General features: G+C 35.8%; 2 protein-coding genes and 1 pseudogene across 3 annotated transcripts; 2 read left to right on the top strand and 1 right to left on the bottom strand.

Moving 5' to 3' along the window:
• The first annotated feature begins 104 nt into the window (after positions 1–104).
• LOC116132212 lies at positions 105–4104 on the top strand (annotated as a pseudogene).
• Positions 4105–5905: 1801 nt separating this feature from the next.
• LOC116132188 (carotenoid 9,10(9',10')-cleavage dioxygenase 1-like) lies at positions 5906–11383 on the top strand. Of its 2 annotated transcripts, XM_031417848.1 has the most exons (15): positions 5906–6192; positions 6517–6587; positions 6707–6721; positions 6962–7073; positions 7390–7489; positions 7938–8000; positions 8277–8387; positions 8482–8622; positions 8730–8773; positions 8996–9134; positions 9610–9727; positions 9809–9910; positions 10137–10388; positions 10782–10893; positions 11145–11383. In XM_031417848.1, exons 1-15 carry the CDS (start codon positions 5977–5979, stop codon positions 11172–11174), a joined length of 1626 nt encoding a protein of 541 aa, XP_031273708.1. In that variant the 5' UTR covers positions 5906–5976; the 3' UTR covers positions 11175–11383. The 2 variants fall into 2 exon arrangements, with proteins under 2 accessions (XP_031273708.1, XP_031273707.1); XM_031417847.1 differs by lacking the exon at positions 8730–8773 and having other exon boundaries at positions 8482–8666.
• A 4283-nt stretch (positions 11384–15666) lies between these two features.
• LOC116132292 (nuclear transcription factor Y subunit A-7-like) lies at positions 15667–20962 on the bottom strand. Its single transcript, XM_031417952.1, has 8 exons — positions 20830–20962; positions 19733–19962; positions 19037–19152; positions 18819–18890; positions 16517–16681; positions 16309–16426; positions 15972–16066; positions 15667–15881 (listed from the first exon to the last, which is right to left on the bottom strand). The coding sequence occupies exons 2-7, from the start codon at positions 19917–19919 to the stop codon at positions 16017–16019; spliced, it is 708 nt and encodes a 235-aa protein (XP_031273812.1). The 5' UTR covers positions 19920–19962; positions 20830–20962; the 3' UTR covers positions 15667–15881; positions 15972–16016.
• Between the last annotated feature and the right edge of the window lie 658 nt (positions 20963–21620).

Here is a 21620-nt window from a genome sequence, read left to right as displayed (position 1 = left end):
CGCTCTAATATCACCCATACAAAACCCCAGCTTTATCCACTTCTTCAAAACTCCCGAGATCGTTAAAATAGTGCTAAACCACTATATATATCAATAAGCTTGCAATGATAACGGCTCATCATCATTTCGCGGGAATCCGAATCAAATGTCCAACAAGCCACTTCCACTCTGGAATCATCAACAACCGTTACGTTACTTTTCCAGCAGTTACAGCAATCGAGTTGGAGACGTACAAGCGGAGAAGGAGGAAGTCAAGTAACAGCGGAGCAGGAGATGGAGTAGTGTTGGTGATCCTATGCACACAATGGGCTGGTTCTAAAGCCATTGATTTTGTGGAAAGTGTGATTGTCAAGTTCACGTACAATTCCTCATTGCCTCTTCACTATCTGTCCGGTAATTTCGCTCCGGTTCCTTTCGAAACTCCTCCCATCACTAACCTCCATGTCATCGGCTATCTCCCTGTAAGTTTCTTTCAATAATATACCCACTCTAAATATAAAAATATGAACTAAAATGTGTTTTTTTTTTTTTTTTTTTTATGTATTTTAGGAGCGCTTGAATGGAGAGTTTATTAGAGTTGGTCCCAATTCAAAGTTTTCCCCAGTGGCCGGATATCATTGGTATGTCGTCTTTCTGTTCACGTTTAGTTCATCCGTAGTTGTTAATAAATTGATGTGTTTTGCTAATTCCCTTTTGTTGCTCATGTGGCAGGTTTGTGGAGACGGGTGTGTGGATATCTGATATTTACAATGGAATTGAATGCTTTATGCTATAATAATTTAAGTTTTCCAGTTTTCACAATTTGAACTGCAAAACTCTGTGTTTTATGGCATTGTTATATTTGTTGCTAAAGTTTCCTGTTTAAATAGTAGACATTTGATTTCTTGCTTTAGTTAAGTGCAGTATACATAGATGTGATTTTGTGAATTTGCAGCATGGTTCATGGTGTGCGCATCAAGGATGGAAGGGCAACTTATGTTTCCCGTTTTGTAAAGACATGTTAAACAGGAAAAATTTTTTGGAGGAGCTAAATTTACAAAGGTATTGCTTGCTGATTTGAATGAGCAGAGCTATTAAATTGTGTTGTTACATTTTAAACTTTGCTTGAGAATTGCCTTTAGGAAGTTTAGAAAAGTGATTTACCATGTACCTTTTGAGAACTTCTACTTCTTGTAAAATCCTGATTATTGGAGGTATGACGTAACTTACCAAAATTTGCTTGAATGGAGCTGTATATGGATGAGGGGCTTGTGCATTTGGATATGTATCAGTGGTAAATCTTTTTTAAGAGCTCATAAGGGTTCATAATTATTTTGTTTATATCCCATTAGTTTCTCAGGTACATCATTGACCATTCATGTAACTTTTCTACTGCTTGATGACTGTAGTTTATGAAAGAAGATTTTTTCCTCTGGAGTTATCAAGTTTTGTTTCTGGGTTTTTTGCAGTTGGAGACTAAAGGGGCTCTTTGGATTTTCATGGTTACATGAAAATGCTGAGAGAGAACTTTATGTATTGGACTTGTCATATGGATTTGGAGGAGGTAGGTGTTGAGTGCTATTCGCTAATGAAATGCAAAAATGTCCACAGTGAATGATTATACACTTATGTTGGTGAGCTCTGTACATAATTTCTCTGTTTGAGTGTAGTTGTTAGCATCTGATCTGGGAAAACCAAGCATCATGAGGATTGTTAATGAGCATTTCTGAGTAGTGGTAATGCTTATTAATGTTCATCTTGTACACCCTTAGGCACAACAATTTCATGAATAGAGAGTTAGATTTGGTTGCTCCCTTCATTTTCGTGTACAGGTTTTAAACATATCATGTATTTAGATAACATAGATGAAAAGTTTTACATCTGTTGGCACCCTCTTCCAGGTAATACAGCTCTTATATATCACCATGGAAAACTTCTAGTTCTTTCGGAGGCAGACAAACCTCGTAAGCTTACTTTCTTTCCTTTTAGTTTTTCGGAGGACCGAAATTATGAGGGGTTCTCCGTAGTTCCATGAGTGTGGTTGCTTGCTTCATAATGGAAATTGAATTCTATCCCTCTTACCATTCTGTAGATGTTTTAAAGCTTTAGAAGATGGAGATACTGCATACACTTGGGATGTGGATTATGAGAAAAGATAAAACATCCCTTCACTGCTCATCAAAAATTGAACCGTACACTGGTAAAAGTAACCCATCCTCTCGAAATAAGCCTAACAAATAGATTTGCGAAAGGAGGGAACTTATTTAAAGATATCTGCATGCAGGTGAGATGTTTACTTTCGGTTACTCACAAACTCCACCGTATGTCACCTACAGAGTTATTTCGAGGATGGTTTCATGCATGACCCAGTACCTATAACTACATTGGAGTCTGTCATGATGCATGACTTTGCTATTACTGAGAATTATGCAATTTTCATGGATCTTCCCATGTGTTTCAGTCAAAAGGTATGGTAACTTTGTAGTTCTTGTAGATTTCAATTTTTTCACGGGTAAAAAAAATAATCCAACTATTAACTACTATCATAGTTGTCAATGAAGTTCCATGAAATTTCCAGGAAATGGTGAAAGAAAACAAGCTAATATATGCATTTGATCCAACGATTAGAGCTCGTTTTGGCGTACTTCCACGGTACGTGAAGGATGAGGTTCAAATTAGATGGTTTGAGCTTCCAAAACTGCTACATATCCATAATGGTCTGTCCAATTTGGTCTCTTAAAGTCTGCACTGTTATTAATAATTTCTCATTATCAGATCATCTACTGAAAAAAAGTGTGTAACAATACTTTATGAATAATGTCCATATTCCATACAGCTTAAAGTTATACTTCATCCATGCTTGTGTTCTAACTACTTTGGATACCGCATCTTCTAGCCAATGCTTGGGAGAGGGAGGATGAAGTTGTTTTGATCACTGCCGAGCAGAGAATCCAGATTTAGAAATGCTCAACGGACCTCTCAAAGAAAAGATTGAAATCATAATTGGCTGTAGGTATTCTATACTTAATACTTTTTTAAGTTCATTAGGATGCCAAGGTGTTTCTGATTGATATATTACAATCAGTTATGAGATGAGATTCATATGAAGACTGGTGCAGCTTCACAAAAGAAACTATCAGCACCTTGTGTTGATTTTCCTAGAATAAACGAGAGATACTGTGGCAGGTATGTATTTTATATTGGCGTTGGCAATTTGAAAGAACCATTTCACTGGAATCTCATATTTTACCTGAAAGTAACTCACTGATTACATGTCTCAACTTAGGAAACAGAGATATGTTTACGGAACCATTCTAGACAACAAAAGGTATCGGGATTATCAAATTTGATCTACAGGTGAACCAGAGGCAGGACAATCAAAGCTTGAAGTCGGAGGAAATGTTAAAGGCATCTTTTAGCTGGGTCCTGGTAGATTGGTTCAGAGGCTGTGTTTGTCCCTCGAAAGTCTAGCATCAGTTCTGAAGAAGATGATGGCTACTTAATATTCTTTGTACATGATGAGAATACAGGGTATAACTCTCTCTTTCTCTAGCTAGTTATTATCTTCTTATTACTAATAAAAATTTAGACATTACGATGCATTTGGTCGCTGTTGTGGTGCTTCTAAGACTGCCATATGGTCTTCACATTTTGTGATCCTGCTGCCATTGATGGCTACTATTACTTTGTCGCAGTTGAACATAATGTTATTTTCGACCTTGCAGAAAATCTGCAGTATGTAATTGATGCAAAAACAATGTCAGCAGATCTTGTAGCAGTTGTGGAATTACCTCATGAGTTCCATACGGGTTTCATGGCTTCTTTGTAACAGAGGTTAGTATAACTTAAATCTCTTCATATTTCATGCAAGTGTTTTGCTTCACACATTTTGAAGCCAGTAGTGTGAATACGTACATCCGTTAAGACTCTAAAGCTTACGATGACAGGAATCAATGGTTGTGATTTTATAATTTTTATGAACTGTTGAACAGGAAACACTTCAAGAACTTGCCAAATTGTGATGTAGAACTGGATGTCAATGACCAAGATTTTGATTATCCGATAGGTGTAAGGCGTAAGCAAACCATGTAGATCCCATATCACCTCAGTCCAATGTCCATATTCTGTATATGTATGTTTGACATATATATTAGCGCGTTGTATACGTATGTGATTGAACGGAATATATACTCTTACTATTTACATTGACTTTTACTGATATTGATTTAGACACCAACGACTCGTACATGAAAGTACAAAGAGAGTCTTAGAAATTACATATGATGGATCCATGAGATTTGAATATGATACTGAGATTATATATGTTATAGAAAAACAAATAATAGACTGACAAGAGAAGTTTATAGTGGTTTGAATGCTTAAAATAAATCCTACATTCACTGTTATTCTATTGATCTCTGACTATTTCTATGATATTTGCCCGTAAGACATAAAAATATGAAGAAATGTTTTGCTTACAGAGAGAAAGAATTGAGCTCAAAATATATCTAACTCATATGTTCAACCTCCCTTCCCCCCCCCCCCCCCCCCCCCTCCTCCTCCTCCTCTTATCGTGAAGAGAAGTGTTGTTTATACACCTTTGAAGTCAATATAATAAGTGTTATGCAAGTTGCCTTGACACTGTTGGAGTTGTCGACTACTTTAGCATTAATGGGTAACGGAGACGAATAGTTTTGCCTAGCCTAGTATATAAACATATTTTCTCTTGTATGTATGTGAAGGCAATTCATTCATTGTAAATGAGAGAGGTGAGACATATGCAAAATATTGACTCAGTTAGACGTAGCCTACATTGGGTGAACCAAGGTAAATTGGTGTATTATTTTCTTTGTTAGTTTTGATTTGTTTTTACTATTATATTTGTTCTGTTGTTGTTCTATTTCGTTCAGACACATGGACAACTCTCATCCGCTCTTCTTTAAAATGAGATAGGATTAGTATAAGATATCTTTGAGGCTGTATGGGTTTGACAAAGTACAATTTATCTTTTAAGCACTATAAACAGACATCAACGTAACTTTTGAGGCATTACAACTTTCTACTTCAATACTATCATGTTAAAGTGCTTAATGCACAAAGCTAGCATCAAGACTGGTCGATGCCGCTTTGTCATAAGCCCGGTGTGACACAAGCCAAAATTGAGATTTATATCATCAAAACGACATTACTCAACATTTGTATATGCAAGAAACACAAACATTCCATCCATACCAAAACACGTGCCCCATGTGAATATCATAATAAACATTCCATAAACATTTGTATAACATTACCAACAAGTTTAAGATGTTCTTCACCCAAGTGTTAACGGATAAGGGGTATTTTTGTAATTTAATCTCGACATTATAGAATTATCACATAATTATATCTGGATATTATTACCCTCCAATAAATTTATGTCATTTGTGATTTTTTTTTTTTTTCTCTCTGAATCTTAAAAATTATTGTTAATGATAGTAATTAAATGTAGCAATACCCCGTGACAAGGGCTGGAGCCAATTCAAGCCCAGGGTGCGCCTGTGCCCTCCCTGGGATTTTAAAAACAATCTGTAGTTTATTGCAGTTATGTCGTCAATACTTTATATAATTAAAACCACCCCCTCAGATAATTAAAAAATATATATATTAAATGAAAATTTACCTATTTTCTTTTTAAATAATTAATAAAAAAATTGGCGTGGCAGGAACTTCGTGCTCGTGGTACGTTTGTAGTGTAGTCAAGAGTATCTTCCGTTTACACAATGAGGATCCAGATATCCACTAATTTCATTACTGAATATCTGATTATTAATTATTAATTTTTAAATCTTATCTTTTTGGCTCCACTAAAACATGCCACGTGGCCGTCTTCTTCACCATCAGCAAACAAAGACACACGACAAATATATAAGAGACACCTCACGCGTTCACAGTTAACTCCACTATTATCGGTCACTCACCACTCAGAGAAAGAAAAAATACTGAAAAAGAGAGAAAATGGCGAAGGACGGCGAAGCTGACGGCGGTATAGTGGTGGTGAATCCGAAACCACAGAAAGGACTTACTTCCAAAGTGATTGATTTTGTCGAGAGTATGATCGTCAAGTTTATGTACGATCCTTCGCAGCCTCACCACTATCTCTCTGGTAACTTCGCTCCGGTTACTGAAGAAACTCCACCTACTAAAAGCCTCACCGTCATCGGTCATCTCCCCGTAAGTACACTACACACTCGTAATCATGATCATTTTTTGAGAACCTCTGTTTTTCAATTTAATTTTATTGTTTTTCATTTTTGTTAATTATTTATAATTTCTATTTACTCAGTTAACTTTGTGGTATCTATATTTGTATTTAAAGTTTGATGAACTAAATGCTATTTAGAATTTTGTGCTTTTGTAAATGTAATAATAGCATATTTGAGTTTTATTAAGGCCGTGTTTGAATGACTGCCAGTGAATTTAAGCATGGATAATTGTAGAGAAAAATTATGTTTCCAGAACTTGAGTTAATATATGTGGAAATATGTATTTTTTCAGGATTGCTTGAATGGCGAGTTTGTTCGGGTTGGTCCAAATCCAAAGTTCTCTCCCGTGGCTGGATATCACTGGTACGAAAAAAATGAAATGATCTTCTATTTATGACACGTATCTGAATATGTTAGCTAGTTACCATTGGTTGAAAAATTTATAGAGTATTAACCAACTCTCTTTGTTGCTTGCGTTGCAGGTTTGATGGAGACGGGTGCGTGAATTTCTGTTTTTTTCATAGTAGAATACGCAACATTAGTTCATTTCAATCTTAATTTCAAGAAAGGGAAAAATATTTTTTTTCACTGTTTGAGTGCTTGAATGTGATTTATGTGTGGTTGAACGGCAAAAAGCATTGTCTATTTTGTAAATTGATATTTGAGACCTGGCAGTGAAGGCGTTTTATATTGTTCAATACAACATATAGCTAAATGCAAATTCTACGAATTTGCAGCATGATTCATGGTCTGCGTATCAAAGATGGAAAGGCAACATATGTCTCCCGTTTTGTGAGGACATCACGTCTTAAGCAGGAAGAATTTTTTGGAGGTGCTAAATTTATGAGGGTACATTGCTGAACTACGCTTGTGACTTTAATTTTTTTCTTTTTTTTTTTACATTTAAACCAGTGGCATAATTTAAATAAGTTGAGTTGTTATTTTGTTCTTTAAATAGAAGTACTTGCTATGATATCCAGAAAAGTGATTCTGTCTTAATCCTTCACTAATAGCAAACATTTTTTGTGTATATATACAGGACATTATGCCTTGTGAAGTTAGCTATATTTTCTGTTTCCCTGAGCTGCTTTTGGTAGAAAATGCTGTTTGTAGATGTTTAGCTTGGAGCCATCATTTTAATGTTTCTGGATATGACTTTTTGCAGATTGGAGACCTTAAGGGGCTATTTGGATTACTCATGGTTAACATGCAAATGCTGCGAGCAAAACTGAAAGTTTTGGATATTTCATATGGAACTTCAACAGGTAAGTTTGTTTTGTATGCTATGTTGGAAAAAAATGCTAAACTGTTTTCTGAGCTGAAGAATTGTGCACCTCTCATAAATCCTTTGAGATGCAGAACATTATTTAATCCATCGAGGTCATTCATGGCAGTCGTGTTACTGTACTCTTTACTTAATGTTGGTACTGAGGTGGTTATTGCAACTGCCTATCTGAGTAAACCCATGTATAGGTCCTTAATATTACAAAGCAAAAGCGTGGCCTAGTGATTGAATTTTTAATGATTATTCTCTCCTTGTACATAATTTGATAAAGAATATGTCTAAATACATCCTCAGTACTGAGCTGTGACCCTTAGAAACTCCTGACAGATTAGATATGCACCCCTTTTTTCATTAGATGCATCTGTTGGATGTTTATTTTTTTGTGAATTTAAGTACAAGGTAACTAACTGGCTGTCACTCTCTTCCAGCTAATACAGCTCTCATTTATCACCATGGGAAACTTCTAGCACTTTCAGAGGCAGACAAACCTTGTAAGATTGTACACCTTCTCTGTTCTTACATTTGAGAAAAGATGCAAAGGTGTAATGTAGACAGAAGATCATTCATATATTTGTGTGTTATTGCCTCTTCTCAGTTGCATTTCCGTATATTTCTAAATTGATCCTGCATTAAGCACTTTGAATGAATTTATCCTTAGTTATGTAGAAAAAGCCGAAAAGATTAAATAGATAAATAAAGAGAGAGTATTAATTTGAACTAGAACCTTTTTTACTGGGAATTAGGTTCATGCCTATTTAATTATGCAGATGCCATCAAAGTTCTGGAAGATGGAGATCTGCAGACGCTCGGCATACTGGATTATGACAAGAGATTGCAACATTCCTTTACTGCCCATCCAAAGGTTGATCCATACACTGGTAAAGCCCATCCTCTTTAAAGAAACCTAGACAACCAGCTTCACTGAGGAGAAGAAAAAAACATCCTTCTGATTTATGAAATTTCTGCATGCAGGCGAGATGTTTACCTTTGGCTATTCGCATACACCTCCATATATCACATACAGAGTTATTTCAAAGGATGGTTTCATGCATGATCCGGTGCCAATAACAATATCAGACCCCATCATGATGCATGACTTTGCTATTACTGAAAATTATGCAATTTTCATGGATCTTCCTCTGTATTTCAGGCCAAAGGTATGGTAAATTTTTTTTTTTTTTTTTTCCCCATCATGATGCATGACTTTGCTATTACTGAAAATTATGCAATTTTCATGGATCTTCCTCTGTATTTCAGGCCAAAGGTATGGTAAATTTTTTTTTTTTTTTTCAAATTTCAGGTGCTTCAAAATTTTCACAGTTTTTTTAAATACCCTTAATACGAAATTATCATTGGTTGCTGATCTAGCTTAAAATGAATGATGTGTAATTTAGATGATTAAGTAATGGCTTCTGATTTTTTTTACTAGTATGATTGTGATCAACTCTCAAAAAGCTTGATATGTTTAAGATGTTTCAATTTTTAGGAAATGGTGAAAGAAAACAAGATGATATTCACATTTGATGCAACAAAGAAAGCTCGTTTTGGTGTACTTCCCCGATACTCAAAGAATGAGGCCCAAATCAGATGGTTTGAACTTCCAAATTGCTTTATATTCCATAATGGTAAGTCAACCTTTATATTCTTCCTTTGGTTATTATAATTTTTATGTGACAAGGATTGGTCTCTAATAATTTTTTGTAACTTGGACAAGGCTCACTTTAAAGGTTCAAAATTATTATGATGAATCATGGTTACTGGACATTGCATATTAAATATTTATATGGTGATCTTTTGGAGATTAATGTTAAGCTCTATTCCCCCACCACATTTTGCCATCTTCTTTCTCTCTTTTTCTGTAAATGTAACTAGGAATATGTACATAGCTTGGCTCCTCAATTCCCAAGAAACTCTATTAAATGATGATCATGAATCTTACTTTTGGATTCATGAGAAAGAAAACTTTCTGGGAGCTCTTATCTAATAGTTTTCTCCGTGGTATTCTGGTGTATTTGTGTTTGTTGCTTTATGAAAATAATACTTGAAGTTTATCCACTGTCTATGCTGCATTCTGATTCTTTGATAACGATCTTTTGCTAGCCAATGCTTGGGAGGAGGAGGATGAAGTTGTTCTGATCACTTGCCGCCTAGAAAATTTTGATCTGGACATGGTCAATGGGCCTGTCAAAGAAAAGCTTGAAAATTTCACAAATGAACTGTAGGAGAGCTCAGAACTACTTTTAAATTTGTAAAAGTCCTTTAACAGCTACGGTATTTCTGATTGTTGTTCTCTGATCAGGTATGAGATGAGATTCAACTTGAAAACTGGTTTAGCTTCACAAAAGAAATTATCAGCACCTGCTGTTGATTTTCCCAGGGTGAATGAGTCCTACACTGGCAGGTATTCATCTATCTACATATGGTTTTTGGTTATAACACAGAATTGTGATATTTTCGAAGGAAAATGTTTAAGAAGTGTGTTATTTTGCTTAGATTTATAGTATTCAAGTCATTTCTCAAGTTCATGCTTTTTTTATCGTTTTCTTTTTGGGGGTTTTAAATTCTTTTTAACCAAGAAATGTACTTTCACCAAAATTTGACCTTCCGTTTATCTTGTGCAAATATAGGAAACAAAGATATGTTTATGGAACCATTCTCGACAGCATTGCTAAGGTCGCAGGGGTTGTCAAATTTGATTTGCATGCTGAACCAGAGGCAGGAAAGACAAAGCTTGAAGTTGGAGGAAATGTTAAAGGTATCTTCGACCTGGGCCCTGGTAGATTTGGTTCAGAGGCTGTTTTTGTCCCACGAGAGCCTGGTACCTCTTCTGAAGAAGATGACGGCTACTTAATTTTCTTTGTACATGACGAGAAGACCGGGTAACTCTCATTTTTTTCTCAATACTGACTATGATCTCTCTATTACTAACAAGTATCGGTTTCTCTCCCAAGACCACTGTTGGTTGACATCAATGGAGATAGCAGCCATTGAGGCATTAACCCAACTCACAACTTACTAGATGTAACCTGCCCCATAACTGAGGGTGGCTGTTACTAATTGGGACTGTTACGTTTATCAAAATCTCAAACCTATTAAGGCATCGATGCCCTTTGCAGTACTTCTTTAGCATATGCCCATGTAGACTCCATAGTTGCTTATCTGCATTCTGCAAACACCCAGCCTTGCCTCTGTCACCTTATTCAGCATCTGCCGATCTGCTTTCATTTTCCTTTTACTGTTCTTTGAGATTTCCTTTTTCTGTGTCTATGCAGAAAGTCAGGAGTGAACGTAATTGATGCAAAAACAATGTCGCCAGATCCTGTTGCAGTTGTGGAATTACCACATAGGGTTCCATATGGGTTCCATGCTTTCTTTGTGACAGAGGTTAGTTTCTGAATTTAGTTTCTTGTAAAACAAACAAAATCATTTACAAAAAGCAGCAGGAGATGGCACTGATAAAAAGTATAAGATAAAAGAGAAGCTTGTTTATTACTATGATAATGTTCATTTAACTTGAACTGATGCCCTTTGATGCAAACATGAAACCAGTACATGATCTACAAATCTACTCAATTGCTTCATTTGTTTTCCATCCCCTATGCGATTGCTTAAAAGTTTCAATGATTGTTCAACAGGAACAACTTGAAGAACAAGCAAAATTGTGAACTGGGAAGCTGAGAAAGGGTGACCACAAGAATGCATCATAGGTGTCAGAAACGGCAGAAAATAATGGAAAATTGGCTGAAGCATATCAAGAGTTTATATCTGTTAAGTTTCAAAGTACATGGATTATTTCATCATATGTATAAAGATTAGACTCGTCTATTATTTAACTTTTTACCATTTCTCAAATTAACAACTGACCTTGTCAACACCTAATTATGCTCAATTCATGATAGGAGATCATTGGAAAACATATATTTGAGAAGGTATGATATTTATGTGATTCGATATAAGCCGTCGACATTCACTAATGAGAGAAATATATAAGAATATACAACACCTGATTATACTTATTGCTCTGAAATACGATAATAATACTAAGAGACTAGATATAAACAATTTTCAGATGAAGATTTTTACTTTTTACACACAGTGAAGGACAACTTCCGGATTGTACAAGCAAATTTAACATAGCTATAACTTAACAAAAATGCTATATCCACCAAAAAATTGCACTGAAACATGTGAAAGCCGTCACATTTGATGATTGAATACTGCAACAATGTTACAGACATTGGGGTTTTTACACCGAAATTTTATACCGGCCTATGTGTCCCCTGACTCAGACCATTCAACACATTTGACGTTATTAAATTTTTTCTAGTGAATATGGACGGCATATTATATGGACAGAGGTTCATTTACTATAGATGGATGTCTCCATTTAAAAGACACCCGTCTATCGATAAATGGAATAAAAAATATTAAAAAAATTAGAGACGATGACCGCCTGTCCAGTATTTAGAGACGGCCGTAAATAAGGGACACCTGTCCTTTTTTTAAAATATAAAAATTTTAAAAAAATCTGAAATTGACGGCCATCCATATGGAATGGACGCTCATTCATAAGGACAGTCGTCCGTATGTAAGGAATGGACGCCCGTCCTTCGTCCCAACTCTAATTAAAAAACGTTTTGTGTTAAAAAATTTTGGGGAAAGTGTTTCAAAAAACAAATCAGCTGCGGTCTTCTACTTCTTCTTCCATCTGCGCACTAGTTCATCGTCTTCTTCATCTCATCTGCGCTCTGGTTCTTGGTCTTCCTCATCCCAGATCTAGAGAAGAACTAGAGCAACAAGGTATGATAGTGCCGTGGTGTTCACAAGTAGAGGTATTGTCAAACCCAGCGGTAGGATGTTTTGTAACGCATTGTGGATGGAACTCAACGCTAGAGAGCTTAACGTGTGGTTCCCATAAAAGCTTCAAGTTGACTCCTCAGTTTATCAACAGCGGCATTTTTTTCTTCAAGCTGATATTTAGCCTCTGAGAGTTTCATTTGAGCTCTCTCTTCACGCAATACTGAACGAAATAGAGACAACAACAGGAACAAAATATAATAGTAAAACAAATCAAATAGTAAACAAAAAAAATAATACGCGCGATTTACCCTGGTTCACCCAATGTAGGCTACGTCCAGCTGAGTCAATATTATTGCAATATGCCTCACTTCTCTCATTTACAATGAATGAATTGCTCTCTCTCTCATAACAAGAGAAAAGTATGTTTTTATATACTAGGTTTAAGAGATTAAACCTAGTTTTACAAGGATTCTTATTCCTAAGCCCAACCCAAAAAAGGAATTAATAACTTAAAGGAAATCCTACAGCGGTTATACATGGAAAAGCCCAAAACCGCCTACAGGCTCGGGGGCGCTGCCCCCGCGACCCCCGCCCGCTCACCGGGGAGCGAGACACCCGCCCGCTGACTGGGCAGCGAGATCCCCGAGTGCGTCTCCGTTACCCATTAATGCTGAAGTAGTCGACAACTCCAACAAATACATCACCTAATTGCATCATTTCCCTTCCCTTCTCAACCTCTTCACGAACTACAGCAGATCCTCTCTTAAGTTTTGGGGCTCTTTGTTTCTACGGTTCTCTAATATTTTGAATGGTTGTTTGAGGTGCAGAACAATGTGCTTGGTCGACTTCGGGACGCAAGAGAATCAAGATGATGACAATAACCTGGTAAATTGTCAGGGATCTGCTTTGAGAAAGTTAGCTAGTACTCCCATTAGTGGAAGACTTAAACGCAAGTTGAGAGACTGTCAAACAGAGGCTAAACTCAACGGTAGAAAGAACTTTGAATTTTTGGCTTTCAAAGATCCTGTTTTTTTTTATTGATCACCTTTCAAAAAGTCTTGTTTTTAAGCAGAAGTTCTCCAGCAGGAGTTCCTGGATCCCGACCTCAAGTATTCTTTATATGATCCCGAAGATGTGTTTCTTGAATGGAGGTGTTGTAGGGCACTCTATAGAGAAATGCGCGCCTTCTAAAGAAGAGGCAGACGAATAAAGATGGACGGCCGTCCATATTAACTATGACGGGCGTCTATTATTTTTTTTTTAAAACAAAACTTTTTTTTTATGGACTTCATCCATTCCACTATGAACGACCATCCAGAATATATGAACAATTGTCCAAAATCATTGGACGATCGTCCATTTATGTTAGTATTCAATCGTTTAACGTGGTAGCTTTTACGTGTTTCGGTGGATATAACATTTTTGAATGTGTTGAATGGTCTGAGTCAAAGGACACGCAGATTAGTACAAAATTTCGGTGTAAAAACCCCGATACCTGTAGCATTGTTGCTTAACTTAATAACCCCCCATATGTCTACAGTTGTTGGCAAAAGTAGGTTAACAAATTTGGTAATGGTGTTCATTTACAGACTCTCCAAATGATATCAATGGCCATATTTGGTTCATTATTTTTATCCATATTCCAAATCCTATTCCCCAGATATTGTTTGGCACATTATTCCAAAAATATTACTATATTTTTTTAATTACATTTAGACCCCTTAAGCTTATTAATTTCATTAAATACCCCCAGAAAAAAGTTTAAAAATTAACAAAAACACCCCCATCAACCCATACTTTCCAGATTCTGGCAACCACCGTCAGTGGTAGCCCAAATTTGTACAACAACCTACTTGCCGACCAGAAATGGCCGGAAGTTAACCGATCTGGCCTTTTCCGGCCAGATCTGGCCCTCAACGACAACCAAAGAAATGGTGTCGTTGACGGTCAAAGATTGACTTCTTTTGACGTTTTCCAGTAGTCGACGACAACATTTAACCTTAGATCTGGCCTTTTCCGATCAGATCCGTGGTAGATCTGGTCGAAAAAGGCCTTAACGACACGTTACGACACAGATCCGACCGATCTGTGTTGTAACAAAATTATCCGGCCAAATTCCGACAATAGTGGCCGGAATCTGGCACTGCAGGTGATAAGGGTGTTTTTTTCATTTTATATATTAGAGTCTTTAATTAAATTAACAAATCAAAGGGCTTTTTCATAAATTTTTAAAGTTTACCTCCTAATACTCCCGTATCCAACTACCCAATATTATTCCCAAAATCTTATCCAAAATAATGAACAAACGCACCCAATGAATCCTCTGCTATTCTTGGCAAAGCAAAGTTACGAAAACTGGTATAACAAATCAATCACCATTGAAAATAGAGATGGTAACCACATACCAACAATAAACACAGAATGCTTCAACAGCAAGATGATTCAACAGAAGCCAGATCACACAAACACGCACAAAAAATATACCAAATTCAACAATCAAAATTCACCAAAAATGCAATGTCCCCGATGCTCAAACAACGGATAATGATCAGATATGTCATCACCAAAAATCCCAAAGATAAATAAATAAAATATTTGCAATGAGATCCCTCAAAATGCCTAGTATCAACCTGGCAGGAAACCGTAGAATGGTTCCTCAACCTTCAAAGTGGAAGGGAGCACCAAGTTTCATGCACTTATATATAACTTCAGATTACTAAATATTTCATCATGGGGATACCAAAAAACTTTTCCTTTCCGATTATAAACCAAACCCTTTACAGTTTACTACTCACAGAACGAGAGACGAAGAATAAGAAGAAGAAGAAGAAGAAGAAAGAATGCAGAAGGGTCTAGGGTTTTTGTAAGGAGTGGATCAGGACCAACTACTATCAATGATTCGGTAGTCTATTTTTGGGCCTATTCTTTTTTCATGGGCCCAAGGGGAAGTGGCACAACACAACTGAATTCATATGTTATTTGGCATTTAGCGACTTGTTCTAATAAACTTTAATGATGCCTTCAACATCTAACGTCTTGTACAAGGCTTATTAATCTAACTAACCAAAATGTAATGAAGTGTAATCAATAGCCTTGCAGGAACAAAGTTGCTTCACCAAAACTAGCTTTCAAAGCACTCAAACACACCACAAAATGATTAAAAGAGAACCAACTTTTTTCACATTATTTAACATGAAACCTTGATTAAAAGTAGAGACAGTTGACCCCTCTGGTTGCATTACAACAAAACAAAGAGATCTTCACACCTTCACAATAGTCAAATGTTTATGCGTTTTAAAACTTCCCACATTCACAACAGTTCCTACTTCATACATACACACTGTAGCTAAATTTTACTTTTTTACAGAAGGGTGAATGGAAGGGACAATGGAACTTAAGTTAAGAGTGAACATAACATGATATTCACATGTTTTCCTTCTTTGTTAGTTCCTCATCTTCATCCAAACACCCACAAGGTTTTGCAAAGCCAAGAATGAATTGCCTGAGGTCCACCACGCTAATGATGATTTCCCCAACCCCATGTCGAAAGTGGCAAACGCCTCCAGCTTCGCCTGCTCAAAAGAAACCTACCCATCAGAAACAGAGACTTTTAACTAAGCTACATAAATGAAAAATAAATGCTTGAGTCGAGAAAATCAGACCAGCAGAGCAATGCTGGAAAGCCCCTCCACATCGAAGAATTTCACTTAACCGGAAGGGGCCCTTGGTGAGCCCCATTCATTTGCATGTTGTCCCTCTGTTGACCAAAGAAATCACCCTTCACAGTATCAGTAGATGATGAATTGTACATTAACAGACCATGACCATTACTGTCACCATTAGGGGAAGTGTGTGTTTCGTGAATGTTTTTTACCATTGACCCTTTTCCTTCTTTCTGAACAATGGAGGAATCCATATTTCCAGTACCATTGGCAGGCAAGGGTTCAGAGCCAGATAAACTGGCAGACTTTGTTGCAAGGTTTGTGCCAGAATTCATACCTTTCTCTGATGTGGGATTCACAGTGTTGTTATCCAGCTTCTTAGTATTAAGAAAACGGCCCCCACATCCCCTAGCCCTTTTCATCGCATGTTGGTGCCTAGACTCATGTAGATATGGCTGTAAAGAATACAAGCAAATGAAACACTGTTATTGTCGAAAACTGTTATTCGTTGCAGAGGATGAAAAGTATAAAACTACGGGTTCTACCTTTCTAACTTTTATCGCTTTCTTTTCAAGCTCAAGCTTAGCACGCGACTGTCTTCGTCTCAGAATACCATGATACTGCTTTGCATTCACATAAACAGGCTCCTCCTCCATTTCAAGGGGCAATGGCATTCTGGCATGATGCATTCCATACACCTGGGGAGGTAACTGACATCAAACTATAAATTATTATAAAATTTACTAGTCCCAGAACATTCAATTTTACATATTTATGCATACAAAGTACTAATACAACAATACTTCAGTAACCTATTAAAAAAAAAAAACCCCATTTGAAATCCATACAAAAGCAATGCTTACAGATGAAACAAGGGTCTAAAAGCAAAATCCTCCACATGAAAAAACAATGTTCAATTTAAACTTAGAAAAGCACTGAGCAATGGCCAACTTAATTGGATATAAATGCTTCTCTTGACAAATATTTTCCAAAAATACCCAAGAAGAAATTAGCAAAGCATATTTAAAATTAATATATCCTGATCATCTTGATTAAAACTGAAACAAGAAAGGGCCAACACATCATATTGTCAGAACGTCGATATAATACATTTGCCTGTATAGCTGCTGAATTGTAAGACGCAAGATAGATATTAGACATCACCCTAGCACTATGCCTTCAGCTTCCACAAACATATGCTATTCACTTAGGTAAAATAAATACATGTTAATTTTGTAAATAAACTTGCACAATAGACATTAACCTATTCAGATTGATGCACAAAAGAACTACCCAAAAGACTTCCCTACCTTTAAGACAATAAAATCATGTTCTCAATTGACTTTCTAGTTCACAAATTTAACATACACAAAAGGCTGCAGATTGCATACCATAGCTTGTGGCCCATAGGGATTCAATACTCCACCATATTGTGGATCCGAATAAGGAAATGGTGTCAGAACCTGAATTACAGAATTAAGAGTTGTCACTGCTTTAATAATACAAAAAAGGCAAAGTCCTAGAGGCTCATATTACCTGCACCCACAGAAAGTGCTCAGAACATGTGTGTGCAGATATGAGTATGCCAAGATTGAGAGAGATGTCTTACAATCGAGTGACCAACTAGCTCCATTTGAGAATTCGGTTCAAGGTGATCAGTCATGGCAAGAGCTCTTGAGGATGCCATATGTTTGTGATGTTTGCTTTCTTGGCCATTATTCCCATCTGATTTGAAAAGGAAACCTTTCATGAATATATCACTCTATGTGATGCTTCAGCAATATACTGAACTTACACCTAGAATAAGGTTATCACTAATACTTTCTCCGCTTTCTGTTAATTTGACAGAATGCAAGAAAGCATGCAACCTTCAAACCTAAAATCCTCTCATTTCCTCTAATAAGCCCTCATTGCCCATTAAATTTGGAAAAACTAAAATGGAAAAGTTTTCCAATAACAGGCCCCAGACTGCCAAATATGATGAGGTTTTGCTTGAGTTTAATTAGGCTTGATGAAACCGATGAGAGAACACATTTTGTCAATCATAAATGATTGGAAACCCTTTTCTTATCTTCAACCTCAAACAGCTGCATTAATTAATAAATAAATGGTCTTTGGNGCAATGGCATTCTGGCATGATGCATTCCATACACCTGGGGAGGTAACTGACATCAAACTATAAATTATTATAAAATTTACCAGTCCCAGAACATTCAATTTTACATATTTATGCATACAAAGTACTAATACAACAATACTTCAGTAACCTATTAAAAAAAAAAAAACCCCATTTGAAATCCATACAAAAGCAATGCTTACAGATGAAACAAGGGTCTAAAAGCAAAATCCTCCACATGAAAAAACAATGTTCAATTTAAACTTAGAAAAGCACTGAGCAATGGCCAACTTAATTGGATATAAATGCTTCTCTTGACAAATATTTTCCAAAAATACCCAAGAAGAAATTAGCAAAGCATATTTAAAATTAATATATCCTGATCATCTTGATTAAAACTGAAACAAGAAAGGGCCAACACATCATATTGTCAGAACGTCGATATAATACATTTGCCTGTATAGCTGCTGAATTGTAAGACGCAAGATAGATATTAGACATCACCCTAGCACTATGCCTTCAGCTTCCACAAACATATGCTATTCACTTAGGTAAAATAAATACATGTTAATTTTGTAAATAAACTTGCACAATAGACATTAACCTATTCAGATTGATGCACAAAAGAACTACCCAAAAGACTTCCCTACCTTTAAGACAATAAAATCATGTTCTCAATTGACTTTCTAGTTCACAAATTTAACATACACAAAAGGCTGCAGATTGCATACCATAGCTTGTGGCCCATAGGGATTCAATACTCCACCATATTGTGGATCCGAATAAGGAAATGGTGTCAGAACCTGAATTACAGAATTAAGAGTTGTCACTGCTTTAATAATACAAAAAAGGCAAAGTCCTAGAGGCTCATATTACCTGCACCCACAGAAAGTGCTCAGAACATGTGTGTGCAGATATGAGTATGCCAAGATTGAGAGAGATGTCTTACAATCGAGTGACCAACTAGCTCCATTTGAGAATTCGGTTCAAGGTGATCAGTCATGGCAAGAGCTCTTGAGGATGCCATATGTTTGTGATGTTTGCTTTCTTGGCCATTATTCCCATCTGATTTGAAAAGGAAACCTTTCATGAATATATCACTCTTGTGATGCTTCAGCAATATACTGAACTTACACCTAAAATAAGGTTATCACTAATACTTTCTCCGCTTTCTGTTAATTTGACAGAATGCAAGAAAGCATGCAACCTTCAAACCTAAAATCCTCTCATTTCCTCTAATAAGCCCTCATTACCCATTAAATTTGGAAAAACTAAAATGGAAAAGCTTTCCAATAACAGGCCCCAGACTGCCAAATATGATGAGGTTTTGCTTGAGTTTAATTAGGCTTGATGAAACCGATGAGAGAACACATTTTGTCAATCATAAATGATTGGAAACCCTTTTCTTATCTTCAACCTCAAACAGCTGCATTAATTAATAAATAAATGGTCTTTGGAATTCAAATGTATGCAGTTTGCCTTGTTCAAGCGCTGGTATATAAGAACAGTATAAAGTAAAAAGAGCATTATTCAACATAATATCCTCACAACTGTTTGTTTTAAAGTGAACTAACATATTAGCAAGACAGTTTGCATTTCTTTATTGAAGTTAGCTCCAGGATCCAAGCAAACATCAGTTCGTTACCTTGTGCATGTGTAGTTCCATTCCCAACCGAACCATTATGCTGTTCACTTGAAGATTTGGGAGTGTTTTCACCCAAGGAAGCTCCACTCCCAGCTCCACGCCACCAAGGCTGGGTATAGAGAGTCGACTGCAACACACCCTGAGAACCATGGTCTAACTGCCGATCTTCATCAGGTTTTGCGTGCATCGCAACCGAATCCTAGGAAAATATCAACAGCCTAATCTCCCAACTAATTGACCAAGAAAAAATTAATTGAGGCAGAAAAAAAAAAAAACTGTGAGCCACCATGTTCTAGTAATAGACTAATAGTTGTTCATTAAAATAGAACTTCAAACAACAGATAAATACACAAAACTTTTCCTCACATAAAGTAGCAATATAAATTCTCAACAAAATGCATAAATATAAAAGAAAAACTCAAAAGATTAGCATTAACAGTGTTAACAGAACATATTAACACTGCAAGATATTGCAAACAAACAAGATTAAAAGAACCCTTTTGTCGGAACTTCTAAAACATCTTTGAAAATGGAAACTAATAATTAAGTGCATGTAATTTAGAAACAAAATTGAAACAATGGAATTAAAGATAGTCAAATCACATGCAAACCACCAAATCTAATCTCAATTTATCTATGAAACCAATATGCCAAATTAGATCTCCACTCAAATGACAACTACATAAAATTAAAGCTTCAAAACAGTAAATAAACTTAAAAACTCCTTTAAATTGCTTCAAGAAATTTCACAAAATCCAAAAAAATTAAATATTTACAAAAATTCAAAAAAAAAAAACAAAAAGAAGAAGAAGAAGAAGAAGAATAAGCTCCAACTGAACTGAAGCTGCTGCAAACTAGTTAGTCCAATTAAGCCAAAAATTCTCATCTGGGTATTACTAATTCCACTCCAAATTTTACTATATCCAAGCTTTTCACTTGAACCCACTTGTACTTTCTCTCAAACTTTCCAGTGAACTCCCTAACAAGGTAACCTATCAAAACAAAGAGCTGAAGGATGAAATTTTAACCCTTTAGACTTCAAAATTTCAAATTGAGAAGTCGAATCAATTTGAATTTGAACAGAAATTAGAGCTTACTGTGGAACACCAAGCAGAGAATAGAGACTCTACAGGAAGAAGAAGAAGATAGGCCATCCCATTTTATTCATTTTCTGAATTTCTCTCTGCAACCTTAAGAGAGACACAGACACAGTGACCATTTTTTTTTTTGATGGAGAAAGAGAATTTATATAATTTTATTTAGATCTTTTTAAGGAAATAAATATAAAAATATTTTTTTTATTTTTTGGATTTATTAAAATCTATAGGTTACGCAAAGGTCCTTTTCTATATCATTTCTAAGGAAGAAAAATTTGATAAATTTGAGGGAGTCTTTGAATGACGAAATTGACCTTTGTTTATCTTTTTGTTGTTTGTGGAATTATTTTTGGGTTTAAATTGGGAAAACATATATTCAATTTTTAAATATTATTTCATGATAATTTTAATTTATTTTTATAATCAAACATATCCAAGCCAATTTATATGCAACTCGATTAATCTTCTATTGGTCTTAAAGTTAACAACTTGATAGACCCTTAAATGACCATCTCACCTCTATTAGCAATCGAAATTAATCGAACTCAAAATGGTTCTTACCACTCCACACAGTCACTTAGAAATGATTGTTTATTTTATTTACATTCTTTTTCTCTCCTTTCATGTGTTCTTTTTATGATAATTATGTATTCCAATTTTATATTACCAAAAAGTAGATATATTGACGTTTTAATATTTCAAATAAGCAATCATACGGTAAAAGTAAGAACTTAACGATTGAATTTAAAAAAAAAAAACATATAAAAGTCTCGAAAAAGTCTCTTTGAAAT

The sequence above is a fragment of the Pistacia vera genome, unplaced genomic scaffold, assembly GCF_008641045.1.
Source record: "Pistacia vera cultivar Batoury unplaced genomic scaffold, PisVer_v2 Contig25, whole genome shotgun sequence".
NCBI lineage: Eukaryota > Viridiplantae > Streptophyta > Magnoliopsida > Sapindales > Anacardiaceae > Pistacia > Pistacia vera.
Note: the sequence above shows the minus strand (reverse complement) of the source record. Positions and strands in the feature narration are given on the sequence as shown.